Raw genomic sequence first — 9430 nt, 5'->3', positions numbered from 1 at the left:
GGCCAAGAACACCCTGGGATCAAAGTCGGGGAAATGCAGAAACGCACTCAACAACACCACACTTACAGCCACTTTCCTGTCCCCACCCGGAGGTTTCTAAGCATAAAAGCCAGGGGGGCTGGGGGCGGGGCCCTGGGCAGGTGGCTGCTTCCTAATTAGCCCCGGGTCTAATTAAACCGCCTGCTGTCTCGGGGCTCAGCCAATCGCGGGGCGACTTTCAGGAGCGCGCGCCCTCCGAAGGGAGCCCCGCCCGCCTGCCTCTGGAGCGCGGTATATAAAGGCCGGTGGCGGAGGCCGAGGAGGTCCGCTTGGCCGGGAAGGAGGGCGGGAGGGAGGTTGGGTCGGGGGCCGGTGATCGGTGGCGGTGGTCCATTAGGGCCAGTCAGGGGGGCTCAGGGGGCCGCTGAGGGGGGAGCCTTGAAAGAGGGCTCTCTCTGGCCGCCATGCAATTGGGGGAGCAGCCCCCGCTCTTGCCCGGCGCCCCCTTCTACCCCTTGGAGAGCCCCACTGCTGCCTCCTCGCCGCCTCCTCCTCCTCCTCCTCCGCCTCGTTTGGACTTGGAAAAAGGCGCCAAAAAGTTTGTCGGAGGCCTCTTGGCCGAAGAGGCCGAAGCGGAGGCAGTGGTCAAGGAAGGCGGACGGAGCAAGGCCTCCCCTTGCCCTGCCCAGGAGCAGCAGCAGCAGGAGCAGCAGCAGGCGGCGGCGGCTCTCCCTCCAGCTCCGGCCCCGTCCCGCTACTCCTTGGAGGGCCTGAGCCCCGAGCGCTACTACCTCCAGTCCCCGGGACCCGACTTGGGCAGCCCTTGCGCCCTCTTCCCTTATGGGGCCCCCGGGGCCGCCCCTCCGCAGCCGGGGGCCATGTACCAGGCGCCCAGCCGCTACCCCTACGGCTCGGTCCTCTCCCCTCCGGGGGGCTTCTCCGGGGCAGCCGGCAGGACGGCCTTCGGGGGCCCCTCGGCCGGGGGAGGCTACCAGTACGGCCAGGGAGCCCCTCCGGGGAGCCTCTACAGCCCTTACCCGGCGGCGGCGGCGGGGGCCGGAGGGGGCTCCTGCGGAGGAGGGCTGGGCGCCTTGGCCATGTCCGGCGGGGCGGGAGGGCTCCGGGCCCAAGTCTTCCTCTGCAACCGGCCCCTTTGGCTCAAGTTCCACCGGCATCAGACCGAGATGATCATCACCAAACAGGGCAGGTAGGAGGGGGGCGGCTTTGGGGAGGGAGGGAGGGAGGGAGGGAGGGAAGGAAGGAAAGAGAAAGAAAGAGAAAGAAAGAAAGAAAGAGGGGGGGGAGGAAGGGAGGGAGGGGGAGAGAGAGAGAGAGAGAGAGAGAGAGAGATCGTGTGGCCTATGGGTTGGGGCTAGGGCTCGGCCATAGGATCCCACTGGGTGGGCTTTGGGCAAGTCACACTCTCTCAGCCTCCAATGGCCAACCGCTTCTGAACCAATCTGGCCAAGAAAACCCCAAGGATAAGGTCGCCCTAAATCGGAGTGAAGTTGAAGGCACCCAAGACACACACAAAAAGCAGCCTAAAAACTCCCGATCCAGTCCTTTTCTGAGCCAGGAATCCAAAACGTATACAGTATATAGAGAGAGCGTGTGTGTGTCTGTGTATTCGTTTATATAGTTTATATTAGTTTATATATTAGTTTATTAGCATTGGTTTAAATTCTTGCACACTTTAAATTGAGGACGCTTTTTCATTTTTCATTCAGATTGCTTTAACTGATACTTAAGACATCCTTGAAAATGTGGAATTCTCCAGAGTCGCAGTCCAACACTCAAACGATGTACGTCTGTCTATGCCCATATATATATATATATATATATGCATAGACAGACAGACATCGTTTGAATGTTGGACTGCGACTCTGGAGAATAATCCCGGCTCAGCCATAGGAACCCACCCGCCACCAAAAAACTCCTAATCCAGACCTTTTTGCATTTCAAAACTTGCCCTATATATATATTCTTATCCATCTCTCGAAAGGGAGCCGGCTTTAGGGCTCTTGTCTGCCGAAAGTTTGGCCTCGCCGCCGGCAGAATGGCCTCCTCAAAGGAGCAGAAGGAGCTGCAAAACTAGAGAACGTTCCCGGGGAAGGTCAAAAGAAAAGCTCACAAACACAGTCCTCGAGATGTAAAATGCCTCTTTGGCAATCGGGCTCAAAATAGAGGACCTTCAAGGAAAAGAGTAGAGGGTCGGATCAAAGAAAAGCTAAAACCCACACTCCTAATAGAGATGTCAAGGGTCCTGCTCCAAACGGAGGAGGTTTTGGAAATTCCTCCTGGACGGAAGATTGACACGGAAGACACGTCCTGCAAAAGGAGGACGTGCTCTGGACAAGGGCGCACCCGGAGTAGGGTTTTTTGATAGCGACTACTCTGTCGGTCGGTCTCTCTCTCTGGATTTGGTCGGGTTTTCGCATTTCTTCCCGTTCTTTGCGCCCTCGTTTTGTCGGCTGTTCTTACTTTTCCCAGAATACAGTCGCCTCCCTCTCCGCCACAAACGGCTTGGGTTTGAATCCTCCCACGTTTTTTGTGTGTGTCTTCGCCCTTTTTAGGGCGACCCCGAGGCTTTCAGGCGTTTTTCTTAGGCAAGGAGTCGCCAGGGGTCGGAGTCGGAGGTGCTTTGCCATTGCCTTCCAGTGAAATGTAGGCTGCAAGGAATGGCATTCCTTGGTGGTCTCTCATTTAAGGGCCACCCTGTTGTAGTGGTCTAAATGTTGGACTCGGATTCTGGGTTAGAATCCCCTCTTGGCCATGGAAGCCCACTCTCTCAGCTGTAGTATGTAGAGAAGTCTCTTTGAGACTAACTGAAAGAAAGAAGTTGGCAGCATGAGCTTTCGTAGACCAAACTCCTTCCTCAGATGCATTTCTTCTCATGCTGCCAACTTTTTTCCAGTTAGTCTCCAAGGGGCTACAAGATCTCTCTCCGTATTTTGATTTTAGAGACTTAACACGGCTACAGCTTTGAATCCTCTCATCTGTAGAGGAAGGCAAAGGCAAGCCCCTTCTGAACCAATTCAGCCATAAAAACCCCACAATAACGTCGCCTTAAACCTGAACTGACATCTAATTTGGGGGTAAACCCTATGGAGCGCAGCAGGCTATATCTCTAAATGGAGAGAATCAACGAAAGCAATTTTTCCGCCGTTTGGAGCAGCCTCCATTGACCACGGAGAAGCTTTCTCTCTCTCATGGCTGGGAACACTGCTGGGAAATACCAGGATTTTTAGTTACCAATATTGCAAAATACCTGGACTCCTTGCTGGGAAGACAACATTAACCCCACTTCTTAAGAACTGTCTCAGCCCGATTTGACTTTAGCTAACAACTCTTTAACGCCCCGATTCTCAAATTCGTTGCTTGAAAATTAATTCCCCCAAATCTGGAATGGTTTGCTTGAGAATTTCACCAACCGAGGCAAGGCAATGCCTTTGAATCCCCTGAGTAGATAATCCCCTTTCAGGATTTCCGAGGAAGCTAAACTATGAATCCCATTTTTTTTAATTTAAAAAGAAAAAACCATTCCTTGCATTTCCTTTTGGGAAAAGACTTCTCCCCTTTCAGTCAGTCAAGCCATAAAAATGAGCAGGGAACTCGGTTCCGCAAAAACAATTACAGCTGAACTTGGAGAATTATCAAGGGGGATGGGATGATGATTATTTTTTACACCGATTCCCTGAAGTAATATCCCCAGAAAGGCAAGGAATAAGAGCTAAAATCCCAGTTCCGAAATTACGATGGAGGTTAGGGAAAATATGTGTCACAGAATTGGAGGACTGAGAGACTGATGTTCCTGTCTCCTTAGAGGCTAGAGGCTGCCTGATCTTGGGATGACTCCTCTCTTTTCTCTGATGGTTTCAAGAGAGAGAGAGAGAGAGACTCAGAGCCAAAGCTTCTGTGGTGACTCTCTCTAAATACAAAACTAAATATAAAACCCAGGAGGGGAGTCGCCATCTGCGTCCCTTCTCCTGCCCAGGTGCTAGCCAAGGCTGGAGAGGCTGCCAAAGGTGTCAGCAGGAATGCCTGGCACAGAGCTGGCCCTTCTCCTCCTTCTCCCCTTTCGCCTTTACCTTGGAAGCCCCCAAAGCAATCTCTCTCGCCTGGAGAAGAGAAGGTTGAGAGGTGATATGATAGCCCTGTTTAAATACTTGAAGGGATGTCATATTGAGGAGGGCTGCTGCAGAGATTAGGACCCGGAGCAATGGATGCAAGCTCCAAAAAATGAGATTCCACCTCAACATTAGGAGGAGCTTCCTGACAGTAAGGGCTGTTCAGTAGTGGAACACACTCCCTTGGAGAGTGGTGGAGTCTCCTTCTTTGGAGATCTTTAAGCAGAGGCTGGATGGCCATCTGTTAGGGATGCTTTTATTGAGAGTTCCTGCATGGCAGAATGGGGTTGGACTGGATGGCCCTTGCGGTCTCTTCCAACTCTCTGATTCTATGATTCTCTCTCCAATTGCCAGGCGGATGTTTCCCTTCCTGAGCTTCAACATCACTGGCCTCAACCCCACTGCTCACTACAATGTCTTTGTGGAAGTGGTGCTGGCTGACCCCAACCACTGGCGCTTCCAGGGAGGGAAGTGGGTGACCTGTGGCAAAGCTGACAACAACATGCAAGGTAAGACTGTTTCCGCTAAGCCGATGCCATTTTTCCTTGAACCAGGTGGGGTTACATAGCACCCTGGAACAATTAGAATAATCTTATAGAAACCTCTTGCCTCCTATATGTCCCTGGTTTGTAAGTAGCTTTCCACTGGGGAAGCTAGTAATGCTGTCTGTAGCTATGCCCCCTTTCCACCCCAAGTGTGGTGGCTATGAACAAGGCCCCAGAACTGTTTTTAGGAAGGGCTCAATTTTGGCAGGTGGGTTATCAATTTGTTTGACTACTGTACTTGCAGATTTCACCCAAAAAATGACAACAAAAGTTGTTGCATTAAAACCACTACCACCAGCAGCATCCTCCAGCTGAAGCTGGTAAGAATCAGAGGACCCTGAAAGCAACAGCAGAACATATCCACCTTCTGGTGGATATGTTCTGAGAGGGCTCAAAAGGAGGCTTCTATATAGGCTTTTCATGGTTCAATTTTGACAATATGTCAGAGGGGTTCACCCAACCTCAGTCTAATCTTGGGGGTCTTTACCCCTTCCCTTCACTAGGGTCTAGGGTCTATGTCTATAAATCAAGGGCACAAGTCTCCCTATGCCATGTGAATGTGGGAAGGGTGACATTTTGCGGGTCAGTCTGGATGACTTCAGTGTTTCTCAATTGGATAAATTGCAAAGGGAAGATTTCTTCCTTTTGCTTCCTTGCGTATATTCCTCATCTTATTACAGACTGCAAGCTCTCAGCATACCAGGTAGATGTGAAAAACAATAAGGAGCTCTTTTGATACCATTCTTAGCTATCTGGTAGAAGCTTGTGTTATACCTTCCTGTTATTGTGTCTACCTTTAGGATATGGGATATATTGAAGAAGAAAAAAATGCACCTTCCCCCCCCCCCCATTCATCCAATTTCCCTTTCATTCTCTTAACAGGCAACAAGGTTTATGTTCACCCTGAATCTCCCAACACTGGAGCCCACTGGATGAGGCAAGAGATCTCTTTTGGAAAACTGAAGCTGACTAATAACAAAGGGGCCAACAATAACAATACCCAGGTAAAAGTCTGCACTTAGGCTGAGTTATGATTTAGAAAGTACTGAAGAGATCAGGCTTGGTGATGCAAGGTTGCTGCAACTTGGTGCAAGTCTATAGTAATTTTTTTTTTAACTGTGCCTATGGTGAACTTGATGTTTGAACATGTTGTAGTAAAGCACTAGCCTGTATTAGAGGCTTGCAAATCTGGATTATCACGGTTACAAGCTTTGTTGGGCTTCTTGTTTTTCCAGATGATAGTTCTTCAGTCTCTGCACAAATATCAGCCTCGGCTTCATATTGTGGAAGTGACAGAAGACGGTGTTGAAGACATGAATGACTCCTCCAAGACGCAGACCTTTAACTTCCCCGAAACACAGTTCATAGCTGTCACTGCATATCAGAACACAGATGTAAGGATAACATTCGTTCTTCATTTTAAAAATGTGCTCTGTAAGTATATGAAAACACCCCTAAATTAAGTGACAAAAATAGGGAGGGAAGCGAGCAGATATTTGTTTTAATATTAGTGCTAAATGTAAACTGCTTGCTTTCACAAACCTGATTTATCAGAACTATTAAAACACCTCATTCGCATTCATGCATTTCATTTTGGAATGAAATTTTTATTTTCAAAAAAGGCACCCCTTTTTCTTTTTTTGCAGACATTATTCTTTTATGAGATGTATCTAATAGACAACACTATTTTACTTTCCAGATCACACAGCTTAAAATTGACCATAATCCTTTTGCAAAAGGCTTCCGGGACAACTATGATTCGTAAGAAGCATTTTCTTCTCTATATAAAATGAAACGATTATTTTGTAGAAACATTTGAGGTAAAATTTAAATTACAGTTTTAAAAGAGACCAGTTTTCATTTCATTTTGAAATCAGTTAACTATACTCCAAAAGAAAATAACTTCATCTTTGGCTGAAAATGAAACGATTTGAATATAATTATTCCCCTTGGTGCATAACTTATCTAATACTAAAATTCAAATTGCACTTTCCTGCCAGTAAATCCTTTGAATTCAGTGGTCTTACTTCTGAATAAGTATGTAGAATATTTCATAGAACATAATATGGTTGAATAGATTGTTAGAAACTATAATAATTTAGCTGTGGGCTCAGATCTAAATTTGACTTCTCAAAATTTTATTCGGAAACTGGTAAAATGAACAGAAGAGGTGCACTGCATGCAGTAATAATAATAATAATAATAATAATAATAATAATAATACTAATACTAATAATTATTATTATTATTATTATTATTATTATTATTATTTCTATAGCTCTCTAAATGGAGTTGTCTTAAAACCTTTTGAGGCAGAATGAATGAGCCACACCTCTTGCCTTCAGTGCTCGATTCAGCCTCCTTGCATGTTAAAATGCCAGCTATCTATATGGTAAAGAGCAAACAAAAAAATCTTAGCCTTTCTCTCTTATATTTGTAGCATGTACACAGCTTCAGAAAATGACAGATTAACTCCATCTCCCACGGATTCTCCTAGATCCCACCAGATCGTCCCAGGAGCCCGGTACAGCGTACAGCCCTTCTTCCAGGAACAGTTTGTCAACAACCTGCCACCTGCTAGGTTCTATAATGGAGAAAGGACTGTCCCTCAAACCAATGGCCTACTGTCTCCTCAGCAGAACGAAGAGATGACCAACCCTCCCCAGAGATGGTTTGTGACTCCGGTCCAGCAGCCTGGGACCAACAAACTGGACATGAACTCCTATGAGGCCGACTACTCTTCCAGTACCTTGCTCCCCTATGGCATCAAATCCCTTCCCCTCCAGACCTCCCATGCCTTGGGATATTACCCAGACCCAGCATTCTCCCCTATGGCAGGATGGGGGAGCAGAGGCTCCTACCAGAGGAAAATGCCTGCTGGCTTACCTTGGACCTCAAGAACCAGCCCTCCTGGTTTCTCTGAAGACCTCCTTCCCAAGGAGAAGGTGAAAGAAGAGATTGGGTCATCCTGGATAGAGACTCCGCCATCCATCAAATCTCTAGATTCAAATGATTCTGGGGTCTACACTGGGGCCTGCAAGAGGCGGAGGCTCTCCCCCAGCACCTCCAGCAATGAAAACTCCCCCACGATGAAATGTGAGGACATTAATGCTGAGGACTATGGAAAGGACACTTCAAAAGGCATGGGCTATTATGCTTTCTATACCAGTTCTTAAAGAGACTGGCCCAGTCCAAGACTTGGGTTAAAGACCCGGCTGTCTGATCATATTTATGTTGTTTCTCCTCAGTGGTGGTGCAGAGGTGTGTGGCGTAAATGCTGCCTTCCACCTTCTGAGATGTTCTTGTGCAATTCTATAGAAGGTGCCAAAGCTTTTTGAATGAATTTTGCAGGTTAAAAAAAGAAAGGGAACCAGCAAGGTAGCACTCTCCTCCTCCTCACCTGGTGGAAAAAAGCACCCCCAACTCCCTGAAGAAAACTGGAAGGAAGAGGTCTTAATGGGCATTTTGCCATTTGGTAAAGCTTTCTTTCCCAATGGACAAGAAGGGGAGATGATAAAAAATGAAAGGCTCACAGTTCTGCCAACAGTTAAGTCTTGTGAACTGCCCAGTCGTTCAAGGTTTCCATTGCTGTTTGGAGGGTGTTATTATACCCTAGGTTTGCTATAGCAGGAAATGTTTAAAACTGAGTATATATATTGGGTTAAAAATTCCTTGGTCTTGTCTTGGAAGACTTGACGTTAAAACATGTTGGCAGAGTGGTGGGAGAAGCCCGTGAAGGTAAGGTGAACAAAATACAATCTTACATGTACAGCTCTGTGTCTAGGTATATTGTAGACTATGACCAAAAACAATAATCAATTCTATATAGTTCTAGTCAATGGCAGTGCAGCCGGTGTGTGTTGGGAGTTTCTCTTTTGATATGAACTTCTGATCTGACGATGGGCACTGATGCCGAGAGCACATTAAATTATCTATTTATTGGTAGGTGGTGAGTGTATGTTTCAGCTCTTCTCAATGGAAAAGTGTGTTGTGACTCCTGTTGCTCCAGTTTGTAAATAATCTTACCAAATGCTGTTGGAAGTGGCAAAAAGACTTTAAAAACCGAGCGTTAGTTTTATTTGGGGGGAGAACTTTTGTCTGTACATATACATGGTTTTTAATAAATGTGTCGCCATGGTAGGAGCTGTTTCTTACTAGTCTGGTGTAAGGGTATATCTGTGGCTCTAGTAACATGGTGGAGGGCCAGCATGGACTAGTAGTTGGGGAAACTCAGGTTGTACTCAGCCATGGAAGCCCTCTGAATAAATCATGCCCAGAAAAGTCTCAAATCAGAGGTGACTTGAAGGACCAAGAACATGATAAATGTAAGTAGGGCAACCGACAAATTCTCCAAGCTTTCCAGCGTAGTCTTTTCCCCCTGTAGACATTTAAAGAAGTTTGTAACTGTCCCAATGTCCCAATTGTATAACAGGAACTGCCCAAAGGTAAGCAGCGATCAATTTATTATTACCCAAGTAATTGGGAATATAGTAATAATTGGACCATAGCTACTGGGATAATAGTTGGGACAATAGCTACTATAGTCCCAATTATTACCCAGGTAACTATATTCCTAATTATCTCGATATTATATAGTCCAGATATATATTATCCAGGTAACTATATTCCTCATTATTATCCAGATACTATATATTCCTTATTACAATCCAGGTAACTATGTTCCCAATTATTATCCAGGTAACTGTATTCCTAATTATTATTATTACTAATTATTGATCACTGGAGTGCACAACTGGCAACCATTGGGCCTCTTGTGTT

General features: G+C 46.6%; 1 protein-coding gene across 2 annotated transcripts; it reads left to right on the top strand.

The window, feature by feature from the left end:
- The first annotated feature begins 343 nt into the window (after nucleotides 1-343).
- On the top strand, nucleotides 344-8791 carry EOMES (eomesodermin). Of its 2 annotated transcripts, none has more exons than XM_042470982.1 (6): nucleotides 344-1186; nucleotides 4461-4615; nucleotides 5534-5655; nucleotides 5887-6045; nucleotides 6351-6412; nucleotides 7149-8791. In XM_042470982.1, the coding sequence occupies exons 1-6, from the start codon at nucleotides 444-446 to the stop codon at nucleotides 7825-7827; spliced, it is 1920 nt and encodes a 639-aa protein (XP_042326916.1). In that variant the 5' UTR covers nucleotides 344-443; the 3' UTR covers nucleotides 7828-8791. The 2 variants fall into 2 exon arrangements, with proteins under 2 accessions (XP_042326916.1, XP_042326915.1); XM_042470981.1 differs by having other exon boundaries at nucleotides 7092-8791.
- Nucleotides 8792-9430: the final 639 nt, after the last annotated feature.

Source organism: Sceloporus undulatus, chromosome 6 (genome assembly GCF_019175285.1).
Source record: "Sceloporus undulatus isolate JIND9_A2432 ecotype Alabama chromosome 6, SceUnd_v1.1, whole genome shotgun sequence".
Classification (NCBI taxonomy): Eukaryota; Metazoa; Chordata; class Lepidosauria; order Squamata; family Phrynosomatidae; genus Sceloporus; species Sceloporus undulatus.
Note: the sequence above shows the minus strand (reverse complement) of the source record. Positions and strands in the feature narration are given on the sequence as shown.

Coding starts and splice junctions, on each gene's coding strand:
- EOMES (XM_042470981.1), top strand. CDS start 444: ATGCAATTGGGGGAGCAGCCCCCGCTCTTGCCCGGCGCCCCCTTCTAC. Junction 6,046..6,350: donor CTGCATATCAGAACACAGAT/GTAAGGATAACA, acceptor TTTACTTTCCAG/ATCACACAGCTTAAAATTGA. Junction 6,413..7,091: donor TTCCGGGACAACTATGATTC/GTAAGAAGCATT, acceptor TTATATTTGTAG/CATGTACACAGCTTCAGAAA.